At 48.7% G+C, this 25000-nt stretch overlaps 1 protein-coding gene across 1 annotated transcript in view; it reads left to right on the top strand.

The window, feature by feature from the left end:
* Positions 1–25000, top strand: part of LOC139061618 (uncharacterized) — a 71951-nt gene that overhangs the window by 12027 nt on the left and 34924 nt on the right. The window contains exons 2-6 of the mRNA XM_070553878.1: positions 8333–8463; positions 12371–12499; positions 12578–12692; positions 13916–14080; positions 17336–17451. Of these exons, the coding sequence (XP_070409979.1) occupies positions 8333–8463; positions 12371–12499; positions 12578–12692; positions 13916–14080; positions 17336–17451 (656 nt within the window). The remainder of the gene's footprint in view (positions 1–8332; positions 8464–12370; positions 12500–12577; positions 12693–13915; positions 14081–17335; positions 17452–25000) is intronic.

Raw genomic sequence — 25000 nt, 5'->3', positions numbered from 1 at the left:
GGCGAGTCCGACCACTTTGACAGAAATGTTGTCTTGCAGATTTTTTTTTGGAGTGTTTCAGGGACTCAAGAGCGAGGCCCTGTGGTTCACCAGGAACCTGAAGATTGATTCAGTTTCAGTCAGTTTAGCTTTTTATTTTAGGTTTTTTTGAACAATTAGTGGAAAATCAAACAACAAAAGTGGTTTTCTGGTGGAATGTTCCTAAAATATTTCCTGTGGAGGTTTTTGACCTTTGAAACCCAACTATTTAAGGTGGATATTTAAGGTGGAGCAACAGGCTTCTCAGGTGAAACAGGGTGTGCATACCTTCAGTCAGGGAACATCCTCCCGCCCAACCTGCTCCAGAACCACATCCTTCTGGTTCTCAACCTGCAGGAGAAGAAGGCAATCTTCTGGGTCATCTTGTCTCCGGCTGCAGATGTGAGTCCTGCTTCCTGTTATAGGATCAGGTGTACCAATCGGAATGTCTCAGAATTCCAAACATTGGAGTCGGAAACCGGAGACCTGAAACCAACGACCTGTAGGTGGTTTTTATGCCTGCAGCAGAACTTCAGCAGGAGCGATAGGTGCATCAAGTTTTCATTCAGAAACATCTATGCATCCGCTTACTTTACCCACTTGTCCATGCAGGGCCGTTGGGGTGGGGGGCGGGAGGGTGCCTATCTGCAGCAGGCGGGGTACACCCCGGCCAGGCTGCCAGTCCATCGCAGCACCAGCAACAGGAAATCAGAATAAAATCACCTCGCCAGCTTTTCTGGCAGAAATACAAAATAAAACTATTCATTAGCTTTCTCAACATCTTTATGAACTTAAACCTTTGGTCAAATTTCTGAGCTGGAAGAAGACAGATGTTGCATCATCAGATAGAAAAGAGTAGGTGACGCCGCCTAGAGGTCAGAATCCTCCTCTGTGTCTGGTTGAGGGAGGAAGAAGAAATTCGCTCCGGGATGAAAAACAAACATTTTTACTATTTGAACTTTAGTTTGTATTTATTCTGACACTAAAACCACTCTGGTATATTTGTTTGAGTTACACTCCTGGATTCTCCTGAAGGTTGAGGGTGTAGTGCTAAGAAAGTCACGTACTTGCCTAAGGTCATCCGGAGGGCTGCAGCGAACGATTATTTGGATCATCGATGAATTGGAGGGTCTTGACTCGATTAATCAGTTAATCTGATTAAACGGGAAAATGTAAAAACTGCTAGGGAAACAGTTTTTCTCTCCTTCATTTACTGTATTTAACAACAAAACTCGATTAGAAAACAGTTAGAAAACATGCTATCACCTAAATATACCCATAATTAAACTATGATCAGTACAATTTAATGTATTTCGCGAACATGTTCAGTAGAAAGCTACTGGAATGTTAATAATGTTTAACTTCTACTGCTAAACACGCAATGGTGACACATTTACTATTAGGCGTGTCCCGATCCGATCACATGATCGGAAATCGGCCCCGATCACGTGGTTTCAGACTGATCGGGACTCGGGCTTTACGTCCCAATCCAAGCCCCGATCCGGAGTTGGATACTGGGTTCAAATTACAGGAGAGCAACTTGGTTCTCCTTAAAGTTTGCCAGGCTCCCCTGATGCCCTTAGCTTACACACCCAGAAGGAGCACAAAAGAGATCCAGTTTCTACCTTTATTATATTATTTATATGGACTCAGAGTAGTGCAGATTCTTTAGAGCAGAGCAGCAGGCAGACCGCTGATTATTCATGAACTCCAGCTGCGTTCTGCACACGGCCACAGTCACATTTTCTAAGTTTCTAAGTGGCGTCACCAAAAATATATAATTAACACACAGTCTTTCGTGTCCGTTCATTTTCTCTCTGGTAAGTTCTGTCTGTGTTTGAGCATGACGTGTGGACGCGCTCGCGCTGCAGCGCTCGTCACTGGCGCAGCCGGGCAGAAGAAGAGAAGACGTGGCAGCAGCAGCATGCGCATCAATAATCAAGACATCCTCCTCCTCTAACATACAAAGGTAGCAGACACAGAGGAGGAACTAGGTTGGAGCTGTGGATTGAGGAGCATCTGAGGGACTGAAAAAAGTGTTTGGAGACGATCTGCTGGAGTGTTTGTGTGCGTGACCCTGCCGTAGCTGCACGGCTACAGCTTCCCAATGCACCAAACGAGCCTGTTCTGGAGGGGCGGGACTGCGCGCTGGGGGGACTGTGAATGGCTGGTGTTTACCTGGAGACGGGCAGATGGTTCAGAAATCTCAGATTTCAACTAATACATGACCGGAAAAACTACCAGTACTCATCATACCCCGGGAAAAAAGTCCTGGTACGCTGGGAGATAACAATCCTCCTATAGAAAGAACCAAAATAAATACATACTTATCCCCTATAGGATACAAGTTTAATCACCACACTGAAAAAGAAATATTTGTTTGTAGTGTTAAATATCACCCAATACAATCATCTAAAATGTCACTAAATATATTAGTTAAAGACTGAACTAAAGAAAAATGAGTTAATTCTACTTATTTTACTTAATTTACAAATATAACCTAATTGTAATGAGTAGAATTTACCCAAAAATGTAGTTCAGCACTGATGGATTACCTATTTTATTTAATTAACAAATAGAACAATTGTACATGTTGGCTAGAGTATCTGTTCACAGTTCTGTGCTGTATTTGCTTTCCATTTCAAATATTCATGTATCTAAAGTTAAAGAAGCCCTAAAATTTTAGAAAATAAACTGTCTCGAGCAACAGTGAATGCAAGTTCAGTTCAGCTTTTGTAAACCAGAAATATACTATTTTGTATTGTTTTTGTTTGAATAAATTAATATTTATACCAGCATTACTTTGGGCAGCAGTATAGCTCAGAAGGTAGAGCAGGTGGTCCCATAAGCAGAAGGTAGCAGGGTTGAGCCCAGCTCTGGCATGTGTGTACAATTTACTTAGTTATTTTCAAGCTTAGAAAATTGGGTAATATTAACTAATTAATGTCCGTTAGATTTTATCCAATTCCTTTAACTTTGAATATAAGAGACTATTTACAAACACATGTGGGGTGTAAATTAACTATGAAAATTGTTACCTAAATTTTATTGGGTAGTTTCTATAGGCTCCTCCTTGAACCGTCACCTTATCGTGGTGGAGGAGTTTGAGTGTCCTAATGATCCTAGGAGCTATGTTGTCTGGGCCACTTTGTGCCCCTGGTAGGGTCTCTCATGACAAATTGGTCTTAGGTGAAGGGTGAGACAAAGAACGGTTCAAAGGATCTTTCATGGATGTAAATTCAAAGAGTTGGAGTACCCGGCCCGGAGAGTTACCGGGGTCCCACCCTGGAGCCAGACCTTGGTTTTGGGGCCCGTGAGCGAGCACCTGGTGGCCGGGCTTTCACCCATGGGGCCCAGCCGGGCCCAGCCCGAACCGGATACATGGGCTCATCCAACTGTGGACCCACCACCCGCAGGAGGAACATGAAGGGTCCGGTGCAGTGTGGATCGGGTGGCAGACGGAGGCGGGAGCCTTGGCGGTCCGATCCCCGGACAAGGAAACTGGTTTTTGGGAAATGGAACGTCACCTCGCTGGCGAGGAAGGAGCAGGAGCTTGTGGCAGATGTTGAGCGGTACCGGCTAGATATAGTCGGACTCACCTCGACACAAAGCATTGGCTCTGGAACCCAAGTCCTTGAGAGGGAGTGGATACTCTCCTTTGCTGGAGTTGCTCCGGATGAGAGGCGGAGGGCTGGGGTTGGCTTTTTGTTAGCCCCAAGACTCTCTGCCTGTGTGTTGGGGTTTACCCCGGGGGATGAGAGGGTAGCTTCCCTGCCCCTTCGGATCGGGGAACGGGTCCTGACTGTTGTTTGTGCTTATGCGCCAAATATCAGTTCAGAGTGCCCACCCTTTTTGGAGTCCCTGGGACGAGTGCTAGATAGTGCTCCATCAGGGGACTCCATTGTCCTGCTGGGGGACTTCAATGCTCACGTGGGAAACGACAGCTTGACTTGGAGGGGTGATTGGGAGGAACGGCCGCCTGATCTGAACTCAAGTGGTGTTTCGTTATTGGACTTCTGTGCAAGCCGCAGTTTGGCCATAACGAACACCATGTTCAAACATCGGTACACTTGGTACCAGGGCAACCCAGGTTGCAGGTCAATGATAGACTTTGTAGCCGTTTAATCTGACCTGTGGCCGTATGTTTTGGACACTCGAGTGAAGAGAGGAGCGGAGCTGTCAACTGATCACCACCTGGTGGTGAGTTGGATCAGATGGCAGGGGAAGATACCGCGTAGACCTGGCGGACCTAAACACATAGTGAGGGTCTGCTGGGAACGCCTGGCAGAAGAACCTGTCAAGACGGTCTTCAACTCCCACCTCCGGCAGAGCTCTGACCACGTCCCGAGAGCAGTGGGGTACATTGACTCCAAGTGGGCTTTGTTCCACTCTGCGATTGTTGAGGCGGCTGTTGCTAGCTGTGGTCGCAAGGTGGCCGGTGCGAGTCGCGGTGGCAACCCCCGTACCCGCTGGTGAACACCAGAGGTTTGGGGAGCCGTCAGGCTGAAGAAGGAGGCCTACAGGGAGTGGCTGGTCTGTGGGTCTCCGGAGGCAGCAGACAGGTACCGAATAGCCAAGCGGGGTGCAGCAGTGGCAGTTGCCGAGGCAAAATCTCTGGCGTGGGAGGAGTTTGGTGAGGCCACGGAGAAAGACTATCGATCAGCTCCAAAGAGGTTCTGGCAAACTGTCCAGCGCCTCAGCAGAGAAAGGCAGCAACTCGCTCACACTGTTTACAGTGGGGATGGGGAGCTTCTGACATCAACTGGGGCTATAGACGGACGGTGGAAGGAATACTTTGAGGAGCTCCTCAATCCCACCTATGCACATTCCAAGAAGGAACCAGAGCCGGGAGACCTGGGGATGGACTGTCCAATCTCGGGGGCAGAGGTTGCTGAGGTAGTCAAACAACTACACTGTTGCGGAGCCCCGGGGACGGATGAGATTCGTCCTGGGTATCTCAAGGCCATGGATGTTGTAGGGCTGTTGTGGTTAACACGTCTCTGCAACATTGCGTGGTCATCGGGGGCAGTTCCTGTGGAGTGGCAGACCGGGGTGGTGGTCCCCATCTTTAAGAAGGGTGACCTGAGGGTGTGTTCCAACTATAGGGGGATCACACTCCTGGAAAGGTCTACTCCAAGGTACTGGAGAGGAGGGTCCAATCGATAGTTGAATCTCAGGTTGAGGAGGAGCAATGTGGTTTTCGTCCTAGCCGTGGAACTGTGGACCAGCTCTATACCCTTGCAAGGGTGATGGAGGGGGCATGGGAGTTTGCCCAACCAGTCCACATGTGTTTTGTGGATTTTGAGAAGGCTTATGACCGTGTCCCCAGGGGCACCCTGTGGGGGACGCTCCAGGAGTATGGGGTGGGTGGCTTTCTGTTAAGGGCCATTCAGTCCCTTTACCAGAGGAGCGTGAGTTTGGTCCGCATAGCTGGTAGAAAGTCGGACCTGTTCCCGGTGAGGGTTGGACTCCACCAGGGCTGCCCTTTGTCACTGGTTCTGTTCATTACCTTTATGGACAGAATTCCTAGGCACAGTTGTGGTGTGGAGTGTGTCGAGTTTGGTGGCAGGAGAATCTCGTCTCTGCTTTTTGCGGATGATGTGGTCCTCCTAGCTTCATCCCGCTCTGACCTCCAGCTCTTGCTGGGTAGGTTTGCGGCAGAGTGTGAAGCGGCTAGGATGAGGATGAGCACCGCCAAATCTGAGACCATGGTTCTCGACCAGAAAAGGGTGGATGCCAACTCCGGGTTGGGGGAGAGGTCCTACCTCAAGTGGAGGAGTTTAAGTATCTCGGGGTCTTGTTCACGAGTGAGGGTAGGAGGGATCGGGAGATCGACAGGCGGATTGGTTCGGCGTCTGCAGTGATGCGGACGCTGAGCCGATCTGTCGTGGTGAAGAGGGAGCTGAGCCAGAAAGCCAGGCTCTCGATTTACCGGTCAATCTACGCCCCAATCCTCACCGTTTTGGGTAATGACCGAAAGAACGAGATCGCGGATACAAGAAGCCAAAATGAGTTTCCTCCGTAGGGTGGCCGGGCTCAGCCTTAGAGACAGGGTGAGGAGCTCGGACATTCGGGAGGGACTTGGAGTAGAACCGCTGCTCCTCCGGATCGACAGGAGTCAGTTGAGGTGGTTTGGGCATCTGGTCAGGATGCCTCCTGGACGCCTCCCTGGGGAGGTGTTTTGGGCATGTCTTGCTGGCAGGAGACCCCGGGGTCGACCCAGGACACGTTGGAGAGGTTACATCTCCAATCTGGTTTGGGAACGCCTTGGGGTCCTGCCGGAGGAACTGGTGGAGGTGACCGGGGAGAGGACGGTCTGGAGCTCCCTAGTTGGGATACTGCCCCCGCGACCCGGACCCAGATAAGCGGAGGAAGACAACGACGACGAGTTTCTTTAGGCTCCTCCCTGGGCTGTCACCTTACCGTGGTGCAGGGGTTTGAGTGTCCCAATGATCCTAGGAGTTAAGTTGTCTGAGGCTTTATGCCTCTGGTAGGGACACCCATGGCAAACAGGTCCTAGGTGAGGGATCAGACTAACAGCAGCCCAAAGACTCTTTATGAAGAAAAACGTCAATGGAAACCGTGTTCCCTCGCCCGGATGCGGGTAACCGGGGGCCTCCTCTGGAGCCAGGCCTGGAGGCGGGGTATATTGGCAAGTGCCTGGTGGCCGGGCTCCATGAGTGAAAGCCCAAAGAGGAAACGTGGGTCCCCCTTCCCATGGGCTCACCACTCGTGTGCAGTGTGTGACAGGTGTCAACTGACCACTACCTGGTGGTGAATTGGCTTTGATGGTGGGTGAGGATGCCTGTCAGACCTGGCAGGCCCAAACATATTGTGAGGGTCTGGCAGAGTCTCCTGTCAGAAGGAGCTTTAATTCCCACCTCCGACAGAACTTCCAAAATATTCCGGGGGAGGTGGGGGACATTGAGTCCGAATGGGCCCTGTTCTGTGCCTCCAATGTTGTGGCGGCTGACCGGAGCTGTGGCCGCAGGATTGTCTGTGCCTGTCATGGTGGCAACCCCTGAACCCGCTGGTGGACACCGGTGGTTAGGCATGCCATCAAGCCGAAGAAAGAGTCCTAACAGGCCTTTTTGGCCTGTGGGACTCCAGAGGCAGCTGATAGGTACCAGCAGTCCAAGCAGCATGCGGCTCGGGTGGTCGCCGAGGCAAAAACCCAGGCATGGGAGGAGTTCAGTGAGACCATGGAGAAAGACTTCCGTACGGCTTTGAGGAGATTCTCGTCCACCATCCAGCGCCTCAGGAGGGGGAAGCAGTGCGCTACCAACACTATCTATAGTGGGCAGCCGTAGCTCAGGTGGTAGAGCGGGTTGCCTCATGATCGGAGGGTCATGGGGTCGATTCCAGCTTCCGCCAGGGGTATCCTGCTGTTGTGTCCTTGAGCAAGACACTTCACCCAACTTGCCTGTGTTAGTGGTGGTCAGAGGGGCCGACGGCGCCAAATGGCAGCCTCACCTCGGTCAGACCGCCCCAGGGCGGCTGTGGCTACAAGTAGCTTACCATCACTAGCAGTGTGTGAATGTGAGAGTGTGTGAAAGCGTCTTTGCGGGTCTTGAAACGCGCTATATTATTATTATTATTATTATTATTATAGTGGGGACGGTGTGCTGCTGACCTCTACTCAGGACGTTGTGGATCAGTGGGACGAATACTTCGAAGACCTCCTCAATGGCATGTCTTCCAGTGAGGAAGCAGAGTCTGGGAACTTTGGGTTGGCCTCTCAAATCTATGGTGCTGAGGTCACTGAGGTGTTCAAAAAGCTCCTCTGTGGCAAGGCTCTGGGGGTGGATGAGATCCGCCCGGAGTTCCTTAAGGCTCTGGATGTTGTGGGGCTGTGTTGGCTGACGCAGCTCTGCAGTATCACGTGGACATCGGGGGCAGTCCCCCTGGACCGGCAGACCGGGGTGGTGGTCCCCTTATTTAAAAAGGGGGACCGCAGGGTGTGTTCTAACTACAGGGGGATCACACTCCTGAGCCTTCCTGGGAAGGTCTATTCAGGGGTTCTGGATGGTGCATGGGAGTGTGCCCAACCAATCTACATGTGCTTTGTGGATTTGGAGAAGGCGTTCGACCGCGTACCTCGGGAAGGCCTGTGGGGGTGCTTTGGGAGTATGGGGTAACAGGCCTTCTGATGCAGGCTGGCATACAAAATGCGCAATAGTTCAGACGCCTATGCTCAAACTGTTGTCTCTTCTTTATGTTGCATGTTTTAACTCCTCGAACATTCACTCTGTCAGGAATAATGATGCCATTTAGGTCGAACAACAATTTATTTTGTCTCCATGTGTTTCTGCAGAGCAAGCAGAGGAGGAGCTGAAGGAGTTCAGTCCGTACTACAGGAAGCAGTTCTCCGTGGCCCGGTTCTCTCAGGTGGAAGATGAACTGGAGCAGAACAAACAGAAGATCACACAGCTGCTCAAACAAAAGGTTAAAGCCCATGCTCGGCAAATCTTCATAATGTTAGATTATTCTCTTGGGCCAGTGTGTGCTAAAATGACCCTTCACAGGGTTAATGGAATGTCACTCAGCCCCCTCCAACCCTTGTGACCAGAATAACACACTTGCACCTTCAGAGTATCTGGACTGCTCCCATGAAGTCTCACAAAGTCATAATTAACGGGAATTCCTGTTTAACCTGTGGACAGACGATCTATACCTGGTTAGCATTTATTTTAGAATGTTTATCTTGGTGGAGCCTCAGAAGAGACAACGAAAACATTTTGTTTATTGTTATTGTTGTAAACGGTCCTTGGGTGTCATGAAAGGTGCTTCAAAATAAAATGTGTTATTATTATTATTTATCTGATGAAGCTAAAAAAAAATAAAAACAACATCCGACCACAAAAGGAATTAAGTGAGAGTCAACATTGGGAGTTTTCTGAATCATGAGAGCTCAGAGACAAATAAGGATTCAATTCGAATGCAAACATAATGATCATCCTTTTGCACTTGTAAGTACAACTTTAATATGGTTTGTTTGTGCATGTTCTTTTCTGAGAGTTTGTAAGTACAGACATGAACAAAATGGTTGGTACCCTTCGGTCAATGAAAGAAAATCCCTCAATGGTCAAAGAAACAACAAGAATCTGACAAACGTAATAATAAATTAAAGCTGCAAGCAGCGTCGTTCGGCCCTCGCAGCGAAGCTGCTCTCCCTTCCTCCGCACCCCCTCCACCCCATCCCCGACGCTCTCGCAACCCACCGCACTGCGACCGGTGGCGCACGAGCAGCCATGTGCGCCAGACACTTCTACGTGCGTTCAACTGCGATAACTGAGCTGTCACCCCAATCGGACTGAACATTTCCTCCTAGCCTGTCAATATACGCTGTAACTCATTACGAGGTGGTACAATAACCCACCTTCATAAAACAGTCTGCAATGCTTTGCTCAGTTACCACTATAAATGTTTTACATTAGCAAAATATCCCAGCTTCTAAAGAGACTCCTTAGTGCAATTGGACCAAAATGGCCGACTTCCTGTGGGATATGGAGCATGGCTCCAGGAGAGTTTTGTAGGTCCTAAGACATTGCATAGGTGTACAAAATTTCACTATCCTCAGTCAAAGCATGACTTGGGTCTGACATTTTTAATGGCGCTAGGGGGCGCTAGTGCAAAAACTAAGGTACGCCCACCACATTTTCAGGTTAATACCTATTGAGGTTTGGATTTGTATCAATCAGCTGAATTGCTGTAGCAATAACATCAGAATTGAGGAAATGAGAAGCAAATGTACACTCAACAAAAATATAAACGCAACACCTTTGTTTCTGCTCCAATTTTTCATGACATGGACTTAAAGATCTAAAATTCATTCCAGATACACAATATTACCATTTCTCTCAAACATTGTTCACAATTCAGTCCAAATGTGTGATAGTGAGCACTTCTGCTTTACTGCGATAATTCATCCCACCTCACAGGTGTGCCACATCAAAATGCTGAGTAGTGCACAGGTGTTCCTTATAATGCCCACAACAAAAGGCCACCCTGGAATGTGCAGTTTGTTCACTTTATTGGGACCGCCATTTGCCTCATGCAGTGCAACACATCTTCTTCGCATAACGTTTATCAGATTGTCAATTGTGGCCTGTGGAATGTTGGTCCACTCCTCTTCAACGGCTGTGCGAAGTTATTGGATATTAGTGGGAACTGGTACACGCTGTCGTATACGCCGGTCAAGCACATCCCAAACATGCTGAACTGGTGACATGTCCAGTGAGTATGCTGGCCATGCAAGAACTGGGACATTTTCAACTTCCAAGAATTGTGTACATATCCTTGCAACATGGGGCCGTGCATTATCTTGCTGAAACATGAGGTGATGTTCATGGATGTACGGCACAACAATGGGCCTCAGGATCTCATCACGGTATCTCTGTGCATTCAAAAGGCCATCAATAAAATGCACCTGTGTTCTTCGTCCATAACAGATGCCTGCCCATACCATAACCCCACCACCACCATGGGCCACTCGATCCAAAACATTGACATCAGCAAAGCGCTCACCCACACGATGCCACACACACTGTGTCTGCCCTGAACAATGTAAACCGAGATTCATCTTTAAGAGAACACCTCTCCAACGTGCCAGACGCCATCGAATGTGAGCATCTGCCCACTCAAGTCTGTTACGGCGACGAGCTGGAGTCAGGTCAAGATCCCAATGAGGACGACGAGCATGCAGTTGAGCTTCTCTGAGACGGTTTCCGACAGTTTGTGCAGAAATTGTTTGGTTATGCAAACCAATTGTTTCAGCAGCTGTCTGAGTGGCTGGTCTCAGACGATCTTGGAGGTGAACCTGCTGGATGTGGAGGTCCTGGGCTGGTGTGGTTACACGTCGTCTGCGGTTGTGAGGCCGGTTGGATGTACTTCCATATTCTCTGAAACGCCTTTGGCGATGGCTTATGGTGGAGAAATGAACTTTCAATTCTCGAGCAACAGATCTTGTTGACATTCCTGCTGTCAGCATGCCAATTGCACGCTCCCTCAATGCTTGTGGCATCTGTGGCATTTTGCTGTGAGACAAAACTGCACATTCCATGGTGGCCTTTTATTGTGGGCAGTCTAATGTACACCTGTGCACTACTCATGATGTCGGATCAGCATCTTGATGTGGCACACCTGTGAGGTGGGATGGATTATCTCAGCAAAGCAGAAGTGCTCACTATCACACAGTTAGACTGATTTGTGAACAATGTTTGAGAGAAATGGTAATATTGTGTATCTGGAATGAATTTTAGATCTTTAAGTCCATCTCATGAAAAATCGGAGCAGAAACAAAGGTGTTGCGTTTATATTTTTGTTGAGTGTATGTACACATGTGTACATGTACACATGAGGTAAGAAAATCTTACCGTTTATTTCAACATAAGGTTACATGGAGCACCGCACTGTTGAGTGGGCTGGCTCACGGTGTGTTGGGGTCCATCGGGTCTTTTCTTCAGTCTAGTAGTGGTGCCTGATTTTTATAATTTATTGCTCGACGTAGAAAAAATTTAATATATCAGCCCGATATATCGGCTGACTGATATCAGTTGGCCTCTAGCCAAAATACCTGCTGGAAGTGCAGACATCTCACTGAAAGTACAGGAAGGGTTAGATTGCAGCAATCGCCTCAAAATGTTGTGCAACAAAATATTACGTTAGGGGTACCGTCATTTTTGTCCAGGGAACTTCAGCAGCTTTCCGAGGCTCATCCGGAGAACCGTCGGCTCCTGACGTGGAAAAGTAGAGGCGAGTCTGGAATGAAATGGAAAGCACTTCCTCTAAAATGTGAAAGGGCTGATGGGAAACAAGAACATCAACTCAGTCTGAACCAGTAAATAAATAATGAACAGAAAGTAGAAGCTAAAGGAACCATCAGGTTGGACCTTCTAAAAGCTCCTCCAGGTTCTGGTCTGGACTCAGTTTGTTTCTGTTTTCTGGTGATCATGATTCTGTTGCATGACCCGGTTTGTTCCAAGCTTCAGACAAACGATCAAACATCAAACTTAAGAACACTTTAGGATCTAAGGGACTTCACATTAGACTCAGAAACTCAGATGTTGGTGCTCCTTTGCATTATGGGTAATCATTTCCACTTTGGTCTTGTGATTTCTTCAGAAGATCCGTTCTCCTGCTACCCTTGTATAAATAATTCAGACCTTTTCTATTTGTCCTACATGTTCTACATGTCCTACACAACCAGCCAATGAGGTTCTTTGAGCCTGAGATGGAGCTCTTAGATCTTGTGTGTTGACCCGGATGTTCTGATTTGCAAAACCTCAGACTTTAGAGAGGACAAAAAACATTATTCTGCCACATTTTGTTCCCTTGAACGCACCATCTCCAGGGACCTCCAGAGGAGGGTGAAGTTATGTATGAGGAGGGCATCCATTACTTTGACGACACTCGGAAGTGGCGGGAGCGGTACGTGGTGGTGAGAGCCAACTACTGCCTGGAGTGCCATGAGAGCCTGGAGGTAAACATGAACCCGGACCGGTATTTATCAGAATGAGATGTTCACTGATCATTAAACAGTTCCTTCTTCTGCTTTTAGTCTTTTGTTAAAGGTGTTCCTCCACGCCACAAGCTGCTGCCTACAGGGGGCACTGTTCTGACTGCAGAAGACAGTTACATGGCCATGGTGGACAAATGCTTTCCTGGAGACAACAGTGAGTTCAGATCCAGAAAACCGTTTTATTTGATCCAGTTTTTTTGTTTTAGAGCATTATTTCCTAAAGGAGCCAGATCTTGTTATTTTGAACCTTTGAGAACAAAGGTAGGCCCGGTATACGATAAAATATCACCGTTGGTACCATTGACATGTCATTTATCTTAAATACGAGGGATTTTCATCAGCCTGTATTTATACCCGGACATGAAACAGGAATGAGATCTGCCCAGAGTTCCTTAAGCCTCTGGATGTTGTGGGGCTGTGTTGGCTGACGCGGCTCTGCAATATCGTGTGGACATCAGGGGCAGTCCCACTGGACTGGCAGACCGGGGTGGTGGGACTGCAGGGTGTGTTCCAACTACAGGTGATCACACTCCTCAGCCTCTCTGGTGAAGTCTGTTCAGGGGTTCTGGAGAGGAGGGCCCGTTGAATTGTCGAACCTCAGATTCAGGAGGAAAAATGTGGTTTTTGACCTGGACCTGGAACACTGGACCAGCTCTATACCCTTAGGGGTCCTGGAGGGTGCGTGGGAGTTCATCATCCAGTCTACATGTGTTTGTGGATTTGGAGAACGCGGTTGCCCATGTCCCCTGGGGGGCCCTGTGGGGGGTACTCCGGTAGTATGGGGTACCGGGCTCTTTGATACTGGCCGTTAGGACCCTGTATGACCGGTGTTAGAGCTTGGTCTGCATTGCCGGCAGTAAGCCGATTTTGTTTCCGGTGAGGGTTGGCCTCCGCCAAGACTGCCCTTTGTCACCGATTCTGATTTCTAGGCACAGGCAAGGTGTTGAGGGGATCAGTGTTGGTGGCCTGAGGATCAGGTCTCTGCCTTTTGCAGATGATGTGGTCCTGTCGGCTTCATCAGAACGTGATCTCCAGCTTGGCTGGAGCGGTTCGCAGCCGGGATGAGAATCATGTTTAATCCAGAATAGATCTGATTAACACATGAACAGCATTAATGCGTGGTGGCACAGTTGCCTCGCAGCAAGACGGTTGCAGGTTGGAAACCCAGCTGTGGTCTTTCTGCGTGGCGTTGCGTGTTCTCTCCATGCACGCGTGGGTTTCCTCCGGGTACTCCGGTTTCCCCCACACATCCCAACATGTCCTATAGGTTAACGATTGTACGTCACTTTGGATGAAAGCGTCTGCCACATAAATGAACATAAACCTTTACTGTTATAACCTAAGTGCACCGGGTCATTCAACATTCTCTTGTTTCAGATGTGAAGGAGGACTTTGCACCTCCTGTGTCAGGAATGCCGGGACCGTTCCCGGTATACCTGCGTCTGCCCTACAGGATGGACTGGTACTTCTGCTTCAGGCAGGAGGAGAGGCGGGCCGCCTTCATCTCCATCCTGTCAGACTGCATCAGGCACCAGAACCAAGGTGGGGACAAATAACCTGACGCTCCTCTTTAAATGTTTGTTCCTGTAAATGAATCGTTGTTGCCGAGGCGACTTTTCGTTCTTCGGTTCCACTGAGTGGAGGAGAAGGAACCGATGTAAACGTGAATGAAACAGTTCTCACAAGTTCGACTGAAATCAGAATCAAACCAACAGATAAAGGATGAGAGCAGCTTCCCATGGACCTCTAACCTGACTAAATAATGCAGCCAGTCGTGGAGTTTACTGATAAAGCAAACAAAATAAAACATCTGGTTACTCGTCAGCCTGCAGCTGCTTCTATAAAACCACAGAGGCAGCTGCTGGAAGTGGTACGTCACTCACATCTGCAGTGGTCTCTAGTAGAGAGGGAATGCCTTGTAGCACATACTCAGGGGAAAAAAAGCTCTAGTGCAGCCCAAAGTTTCCGCACCACGCACCTAGGAAATGTTCTAACCATGCGGATGGTCCTGTGTGGAAAAACATGGCGGAGTGGCAAGCACCCGTAGTGGCGGAGGCTCGTAAGTGCAGACATCTTTATGATTCGACCAATAAAGATCACCGTGATCAAAATATCGTTAATTACTGCCGCCACAGTTGGAAACGACGGGACACGGTGAAAAAATGTTGTGAACAACAGAGATTTATACTTCTGCCATGATATAACGTTGGATGCGTGCCGCAGAGCTCTGGGAGAATGTTGTCTCACAGCGGAGACGAGCTGCAGGAGGTCCGACTCGGTTTCCATAATGCACATGGGTCAAGCATAAACCCAGCTTTAGTAATCCACAGGCCTCCAGGGTCATGCGCTCTAGAAAACTTCAGTGTTCATGTTGAGGATGCAAACAACAAGTCTGCAGAACAATTTCTTGAGGTGCTTGAATTATTTGGTCTCCAACAAAATGTCCACAGTCAGACCCACGATCTGGGATGAACTCTGGACTTAATCCTAACCCAACACGTGGATGTGTGGAACATGGTTGTTGAGGATGCGGGTCTATCGGACCTTTTCTGTGTTATCTCTGAGATATCCGTGTCACCGGCTACACACCACACCTCAGCTGTTCTCAAAAAGGTACCTGGGTGGTCACCTGCATCAGTTTTTATAGAACGCATGAATAAGTCTGACAACCAGCTGTGCTGATTCACTTTTAAATCACTTCTACTGCAAAACTCGTGAAGTCCTCGACACCGTTGCACCAAAAAGGTCAAACTCACCTGTAGCAAACACGAAGCTCCATGGAGGTTCACCACATCAGTTACAGATCAGAGAAGAGAACGCAGCAAAGCTGAGCGTCGCCTACCGGATGACTACGAGGCCTCAGAGTGCAGCTGCACACTTACAACTCCAGTCATCCGTGGTCATATTAGCCCGTGTTCTGTTAGCTACTAGTGAGAGGCTAACTAGTCTCCCACACTGTTAAACCCTGGTTTCATTTCCCAAACGAAGTCTAATGAGTTAGCCTCCTTTTTCAACCAGAAGATGGTAAACATCAGACCATCCATCACAGCCAGACCACAGCTGCAGCCACACAGCTACAGTCTGACTAGAACAGCAGCTCTCGGCGTGATCAGAGCTAAACCGCTGGAGAACATAGTTAAGGTTCTGCTCACCCACCTGCTGCCTGGACAACCTGCCAACTCACTTCTTCTAAAAGCGTTTAGCTGCTTAGAAGCTGCTGGAGTGAGACTGTTAACTGTTCCTTAATATCAGGTATGTTCCTCCATCAGTGAAACTGCTGCTGTTGAGCTCTTCTAGAGAGAAGGAAACTAGATCCTCGGTGATGAAGAACTACAGACCATCTCTAACCTCCTTGCATGGAACATGACAGAAGAAGCTGCTCTGATCCAGCTGAACAGCTTTTAGAGACGAGCTGCTAGATGGTCTCCAGTCAGGCTGTAGACAACACCACAGCACCGACTACAGTATTACATGATGTTGGTCTACATCCAGGTTCAGGTAGAACATCTGTCCTGATGATGCTCCATCTCACTGCAGCTGTTGATACCGTGGACCACAACATCCTTCTGATAGGTTCATAACCTGGGTGGGACCTTCAGGTACAGTCCATAGTTGCTTCTGATCTTATCTACAAGACAGGGTTGTGCTGTTTCTGCTGGTGATCACAAACCAGAGCTGATCACCATGACATGTGGGGTCCCCCAAGGCTCAGTTCTTGGACCACTACATGCTCCCCCTGGTCAGGTCATAGACAATAACACCGTCACCTATCATAGCTATGCAGATGACACCCAGATCTACCTAGCTCCATCACCTAGTGACTGTGGTCCCCTAGACTCACTCAGTCAGTGTTTGGAGCAACTTAAGGACCGATGCAGTCAAACCTCCTGCAGTTAAACGACGACTGAAGTTGTTGTGTTTGGGAGTCAGAAGGACAGGATGGAGGTTACCGCTCAGCTCGGCTCCAGAGGAACGAAGACAAAGACCCGGGTTAGAAGTCTTGGTGTCATAACTGATGCAGACCTGAGCTTCACTGGTCAGCGTTTCATCTTCTGCATCAAACAACACGACTCAGAGGTCTCACGTCCAGACGAGACCTAGAGAAACTCATTCATGTGTTCATCTCCAGCAGGCTGGACTACTGCAATGGTCTCCTAACTGGTCTTCCCACAAAAGCTGTGAAGCAACTGCAGCTTGTTCAGAACGCTGCTGCTAGAGTCTTAACAAGAACCAGGAGAACCGAACCCACCACTCCTGTTCTTAAATCTCTACACTGGTTACCAGTAAACCACAGGATCCATTTCAAAGTGCTGCTACTAGTTTATAAACCACTCAATGGCATGGGGCCAGAGTACATGTGGGATCTCCTTCAGGTGTCTACGCCCAGCGGGGCTCTGGGTCAGCTGGTAGAACCGGGTCAGAACCAAACTGGGTGAAGCTGCCTTTAGCTACTATGCTGCACCTTCTGCGCTGTAACAGCTCAGCCTTTAACTTTGTCTCTTTTTCATTTTTAGATTGTGTTTTCTGTCACGTTGATGTTGATGTTGATGTTCTTGCTGTTGGAGAAGCACGTGTGAAAAGTGCCGTAGAACAAAGCTGCCTTGGTGGTGCTCCATCCTTATATTTTGGCTTCACAACATCAGCTGAACTACCTTCATGTTGGTTTCTATGGCAACAGGCTTGCCTCTGCACCTTGGAGCGTTGGGCAGAAACCTTTAATCCACATGGATGTAGTGAGCGCCGCTGAGGCGTTACATCCCAGTGACATCCTTCCTCTTCCCCTCTTCTGTCCATCAGACTTCCTGAAGAAGAGGACGTGTGAAGTCCAGGCCTTCCTCAAAGCCATCCAGCTCTACCGACAGGACAAAGGCAGATACGAGTCATGGGACATGCTGATAGGAAGTGATGTCAGGGTACGTCTCCTTCTGAAGATCCGATGTTTCCTGGAGCTGCGGTGAGGTCTGAAGCCCCAACCTCATCACCAGAACCTGATAGAACTGGTTTAGCTGGTTTGGACCACGGGGGTCCACCCTGGTTCTAACAGCTAAACCTCCTGAGACCCAGATCTGTGTTTGGTGTGATTGAAGAGGGGAACACTTGTAGCCGTTACAGACGAGTCCGCTCTGATAAACACGACCAGAACAAACGAAACGACCCTGAAATAAACAAGTTCACGTAAAGTCACATCGAGCGTCTAAGTAACGAATAACGGACCAAGCTGAAGAGAATAAAACAGTTTGGTGCAGAAGGCCAGCATGCAGGGTCTCGGGAAGTTCAGGTGGAATTCTCTAGTTCTGCTGTAAGCAGGGGAGTGGTTACCACGACGATGAGAGGAGACAGACTGGTTACTATGGTGACCACAACCAGCCACTGGTGGTTACCTTCTCCTTTAACAAAGTTGAACCTATAAAATAAAATAACGGGGCAGCAGCAGCTCAGGAGGCAGAGCAGAGGGAGGGTTCGGCTCCTGCTGCTGTTGTGTCTTTGAGCAAGTCGCTTAACCCACCTTACCTGCTGGTGGTGGGCGGAGTGACCGGCGGCGCCTCAGGGCAGCTGCGGCTACGTCGTAGCTCATCTCCACCAGTGTGTGAATGAATGGATGAATTGTAGTGTAAAGCACTGTGACAGGTGGTGTACAGGTGAGGGTCGTTCATCATGAGCTGCACACCAGACCTTTAAACTGGTCTGAGCGAGCCTGAACCAGGAGGACAGGAGCCTCAGACCCGTCTCCCAGCTGGTCCTGCTTCTTCCTGCTGGTTTTCCCTGAATCCCAGCAGGAATTCTCCCACACAGACTCCACAACGCTCCATTGTGCTGTTTGTTCCCAATCATGTGGCCGTTTGAGGAAGTTCGACTCGCTGCAGGAAACCGATCTCACCTCTCACTAATGCTGCTCACCCACTTCCTGTTGTTCTCTCTCACACACACACACACATGCGCACACACACACACACGCACACACACACACACACACGCGCATATGCACGCACACACACACACGCACGCACGCGCACACACACACGGGCACATGCACACACACACACATGCACATGCACGCACACACACACACACACACACATGCACACACACACACGCACATGCACGCACACACACACACACACAAACACACACACACACACACACACACACACACACACACACACACACACACACATACACACACACACACACACACACACACACACGCGCATATGCACGCACACACACACACGCACGCACGCGCACACACACACGGGCACATGCACACACACACACATGCACATGCACGCACACACACACACACACACACATGCACACACACACACACGCACATGCACGCACACACACACACACACACACACACACACACACACACACACACACACACACACACACACACACACACACACACACACACACACACACACATACACACACACACACACACATACACACACACACACACACACACACACACACATACACACACACACACACACACACACACGGGACTGTCTCAGCTGTTATTTTCGTTAGGGAGTGTGCACGTACAGCATGCGCGCCTCGTGCACGAGCCTACTATTGAAGCTGCCGTTACGCTTTTGGCCTGAGGGGGCAATCACGATCATAAAAATTTAAAACTCCGTAAAGTCCCTTTAAGTGAGACTTAAAAACTCCAATGGAGGCGGAGAGTCTGATATTCAACGGGAGATCATTCCAGAGTTTTGGAGCGCAGACAGAAAAAGCTCGTTCACCACGGGTTTTGCAGCTTAGTCTTCAATGGAACATAAATCTGGCAGTCGTCCGCATGAAGATGAAAGTTAATGTTGAACTTCCTGAAGATTAGTCCCAGTGGAAGAATATAAATGCTAAATAAAAGGGGGCCGAGGATAGAACCCCTGTGGCACGCCCCAAGGAAGAGCGGCAGAGGGAGATGAACAGTCGTCCACTCTAACTCTAATCGACCTGTTGTCAACGTAGGAGCAGAGCCAGTTAAGCGCAGATCCCTTTAATGCCGACCAAATTCTCAAGGCGGGACAATAAAACGTCATGGTCGACAGTGTCAAATGCAGCTGAGAGGTCCAACATCACCAGGGCAACATGGGAAGCGGAACCAGTGGCTAAAATAATATCATTAAAACCCTGATGTGAGCGGATTCTGTGCTGTGATATCGTCTAAAACCAGACTGAAATTTATCCAAGACCCCAAAATTGTTCAGATGTGGCGAATTTTCTTTTTCTTTCTCAGACTTTAGATCTTCTTGTCTTACTGTTATTTTATGGTGTTTCTTCGTTTAATCCGTGTGTTTTATTGAGCCTGTAAGTGAAGCTTTGATCTGCTGAATCAGATTTTTCTACAAAGCAAGCCGCTTAAATCTCTGTGCTGAGTGATGTCCAACAACAGAAAATCATCTTCAGGTGGAAAGCTTCATGTTGACTCTGGTTAACCAGGAAACGGTGATGCAGACCATCCTTCTCGGATGGTTTCAGATCATCATTTATGCAAATGAGATGCAAATATTTTGCGAGCGAGTGTGTAAACCGTTCAGTTAAAGCCGTTTGCAGCAGTTTCAGGCTGTAAAGCACAGACGCCGGTTCGTTTTATTGAGTTTTAAACCAAAGATCTGAGAAGATCCCTGCACATGAGGTGCAGCTAAAACTGGCAAAAGGAGCCAAACCCTGAGTAACCTTCTGATCTTTGTGTTTTCTATCAGGGTTAAAATCTGGGATAGATGTTGGCTCAGCAGGAGCTGCAGAGAGTCAGAAATAGTTTTATTAAAGTCTGAGCGAACTGCACGGCGTTGTGGTCGATTGTTCCAGCTCAGCTCCACGCTGACTCCGCCCGTCTACGCTTAAATCAGGCTCCTCTGGCTCCAGACGTGCGGTAAACCCAAAGTGCAGACTTTAATCCGTCTGTGCAGAAACCGGAGGGGGACCACACAGACTCTGCAGACTGGATTCACACCGTCTGACTCCTCCACAACATTTACAGACAGTGATTCAGGCGTCGGAGAGCTGTTTCCACCAGCAGTCACAGATACTTTCTTCCTGGACACTTTTCCCTCCGTCCCAGACTCCGTCTGTCTGTCAGCAGACTTTCCCGAACCGGGTCAGCCTGCTGCAGCAAACCCAAATGCCAAACACACGCTCCACATCACAGGCTGCACGGCTCATCAGGGTCCAGACCTTCTCCAGAAATGGATCCTCTGTTCCTGGCGGGACTCCGGACTTCATGGGTGTGCACTGCATTCCTGCATCCTGAGCAGCCGGAGAGGAATGTGAGGAATCCTGCAGACATGTGACAACACTGACAGCTCAGGAACGTCTGTATCCCTGCTGGTGAACACATCAGCTTCACAACGGTCACAGACAGCAGCAACACCCTGTCTGAGCCCCACAGAACAGAGGTCAGCTGCACGGATGGACCTACATTCAGGGAGAATACAACCCATCGTAGAGTCAAAGTAAAAGAGAATCAGGAGGTTCAGGGGTGAGATCAAGATCTGCAAACAACAAAAAGTCAACGAGTGTTTCACACGTCTGATTTTGTTTACGTGCCGCTCAGCAGCTGGTTTTCAGTGTCGTGCATGGTTTGTGCTACGGCCCTCCGCCTCCTCAGGGGCCAGGCTGCCGGCCCTGACTGCACCTGGCGGCAGACAAAAGGCCTGCCAGGTGAGGCTGCAGGTAAATGCTGGGTCTGAGAGGACAGGTGTGGAGTGATGCTCTCATTGATGGCATCCTTTTTAAACATTACTGAACAAACCTGTTATTTAGGTATTAAAAAGTCATTTAGACCAGTTTTATGTAGCGTGGCAAAATCCGTTAACGGCTCTCAGTCGTGGGGCGGGATCAGTGGTTGTCTTTCAAACCGCCTCTGCGTGCTATTGGATAACAACACGCGCTCACCACTACTGATGTCAGGCCTCGAGGTGGTCCGCCATACTCGGTCATGAAGCTGAATCTGCTCTCGACTCAAAATAAAGCCCAAGTCAAAAAAGTCCAGAGTTGGAGCCAAAAGCCGTTTCAAACGAGCAGTCGCCAATTCGCCGTCTATGTCCTTTCAGTATCATCCCGCCTACCAAGCGCTGTGATTGGCCCACCAAACCAATAGTGCTCTATGATTGGACAGCTACAAATGTCAGTCAACAGGGCAGTCCGCCATTACATCGTGGAGAAACTACATAAAACAATACATATTTTTTCTTTCACTTATTTATTTATTCATTTTTTTTAACTGTGTCCTGTCTGGCTGTGAAGCAAACAGAATTGATGGCTGAATGCTGGTGACAAGCCTTACAGATTTACTCTCAGGTGGAGCATCAAAGCGTCTGCTTTTAATGTCACGCCTGATACTTAAAACTTTATTGTCAGTGCTTTTGAATGCTTTGTAATTCCAACCAGACACGGAGACAGAGGTGAAAGAGAAAGGAAGAGACAAAAGGTGTGTGTGTGTGTGTGTGTGTGGGGGGGGGGGGTCCACAAAAATAAACAATAATGAACATCAATACATCATCATTTCTCTTTGTGCCAAGAGGCACATAAGGCAAGGACATCATTTTACCACAGGGATCGACTTCCAGCTGCACTTCTTGTTGAATTCCATGAACACCATCCTGCTCTGTTTCTCTCTGCTTCAGCCACTTGCCGCCAAGTTGTTTTAGGTCGGCCTCTTTTCCTTCGACCTTCAGGCGCCCAACCTAGAGCCACAGCGCAGTCGCTCGTCTCCTCCTTTCGCAGCACATGGCCGATCCAGTTCCATCTCCTCCTCCTCACCTCATCGCTGATCCTCTCTGTCTGTGCCATCTCTAGCACTGTCTTATTGGAAACAACAATACAACAGGAGCAAGCTATCACTGTGTCAACCTGATGAAGAAATGTATAACCAACATTGTTTAACTGAACAATCACACGATGATAAATCACAATGCATTTAGTGCCAACCACAGCCTTAAGACCTGTGTTGAACGTGCCCAAGTCCATACTTATGAGAGCACCATGTGAGCACCTGTGTGTGTACACGCGCTTGTTTATGTAAGGTTTCTCTATAGGAGCGTCCAACAGAGAGTGTGAGGGACCACAGATCCGCCCCCCAAAGATGTGTAGGAGACGGGGGGAGCTCCAAGTCCCAGAGATCCAGGAGCTGCCCCAGAGCACAGGAACCCCAGGGAGACTGCAACCAGAAAGGCCCCCGCCCCCCTCGAGAGGCACAGAGGATCGCCCCGGGGGGCCACAACCAGCAGCCGGCAGAGTCCCGGGAGATATCAGCAGCAAGCCCACAGGCCCGCCCGCAGCCTCCCACGCCCTAGCCGGCCGAGCCCGGGACCCAGCTACCCGAGACCCAGGGGCGACCACCCCCGCCGGGGACCCAGCAGAGCCCAGGGACCCAGACCCCACCAGGCAGCCACCGGGATCCATCAGGCAGATGCCAAAATCTTAAACCCCCTGACCCGGGAGCCACGAACACTCAGGCAGACCATGGCACAAGCCCCCACACCAGGTGTGGCAGGGGGAGGGGGGACGAAGATCTATATCATCAAAGAAGTTCCAGGAGAGGGGAGGAGTCAAAGGCCCCACCTGACATATACAGTCATACACAAACACAGTCACACACTCCCTCCCTCATGCTCACACATGCACATACAACCAAAGACTTACAAAAATGCACACCAGACACCCACTCATGCTCCCCATACACACCCTATTCACTCTGGTCCCGGTACTGCTGCACATGGGGTACAACCATCACCGGTTACCAGAGTTAGACCCTTTCTGCTGGGATGCTGATGAGCAGGCTCCCCATTTCAAGATCCTGGTTCTGGTCTATAGGGCCTTACATGGACAAGCACCATCTTACATTGTTGATCTTCTTAGTCCCTACACCCCCAGCAGGTCCCTGAGGTCCAGTGACCAAAGCCTACTGGTTGTGCAGCACCAGGCTAAAGGTCAAAGGTGACAAAACATCTGCTGCTGTGGCCCCCAGACTCTGGAACTCTCTCCCCCTGAGCCTAAGATCAGTGGACTCAGTAGTCTCCTTTAAACTAACCTGTTCAGGCTTTGGTGTGACCTTCATGACCTCCCGCTCTTGTTCCGCCTTTCCCAGGATTCACTGATTTCCCTCTTTCCTATTCTCTCTCTCTCTCTCTCTCTCTCTCTCTCTCTCTCTCTCTCTCTCTCTCTCTCTCTCTCTCTCTCTCTCTCTCTCTCTCTCTTTCTCTTTCTCTCTCTCCCTCTCTCTCTCTCTCAGCATTTTTTAATCATAATTGTCTATTTTTGCTTATTTAAAACATATTTTTAATAATTTATTTAAATCTTTTTTACATTTTGAAGTTATTGTTTTTGTGAAGCACCTCGTTATTTTTATCTTGAGAGGCGTTACAAAAAAGATTGTTTTCTTTCTTCTTTCCTTTCTGAAGAATGGACATTTTTACTCTTTTCTGCAGAATTTTAAAACTTTTAAACATTCCAAAAATGATTTATCTAAAAAGAAAAAGTGTGAAATACAAACCCTCTCAGTGACTAGTAGTGTCCGCCCTGGAACTGGGAGATCAGGGTCCAAATCCTAGTCGGGTCATACCAAAGACAACCAACTTAAGGGGTTGGATTAGGGGGTTAAACCATCGACATATATACTGAACAATTCATTTCCATGGGCTCCAATAACAGTTTTTGAAGATAAATGGGAGGTGGTCACCACCGCCATTTTGACTGTGTCACAGGTTCCGTCAAGCCCAGACAATTCCAAAAAAGGGAAAAGAGAGGTGAAGCTGAGGGTGGGGCTGTAAGGCTGGGATCAACTGATGACACCCGGTCGAACTAGCTACAAGCTAACCTGAAGCTAACCCAAAGCTAACGCGGAGGTGGGAGCTAAGCTAACGGAGGTAGCAACCTAGCTACAACCGGAGTTAACTGTGTACAACACCAGAGCTTCTGAGTCAGAGATACGCCGGGCTGACCGCTGGGGAGAACCGGGTGGAACACAGAGGTCTCCCGAGAGCTCCACAAGCCGATAGTGGGAACCCAGCTCCACCAACATGTTATATTTCAGCCCATTTTCTAAAGTGCAGCATTATGTTAAATGCACTGGGTTTTACCCTATTACATTTAAATGTCATGGTTAAACAGTACATGTTAAAATCTAAGCTCAGCTCGGCAGTGACCTAAAATACATAAATATAATTTTACTTACCGAAAAAAATGAAGTGGAGACTCCTTGGACGCTCTATTAGTGCAATTAATGCCACAGCAAGTTATTCTGTCCAACAATTGCACAAATAATATCCAAAAAGAACGCACAAACGCTGAAAATGACCGAACAGTTTCCAGGCCAGACCGAGGCTCTATTGAGGCCTTTCCCTGGAGCTAGCTCTGTGGTCACGTGGGTCTGATGCTCATTAATTATACAGAATTTTAGGCTTTTAATACACTCAAACAGAAGAGTGAGAAAAAAATTCACCCCCCTCA

The sequence above is a fragment of the Nothobranchius furzeri genome, chromosome 8 (assembly GCF_043380555.1).
Source record: "Nothobranchius furzeri strain GRZ-AD chromosome 8, NfurGRZ-RIMD1, whole genome shotgun sequence".
NCBI lineage: Eukaryota > Metazoa > Chordata > Actinopteri > Cyprinodontiformes > Nothobranchiidae > Nothobranchius > Nothobranchius furzeri.
Note: the sequence above shows the minus strand (reverse complement) of the source record. Positions and strands in the feature narration are given on the sequence as shown.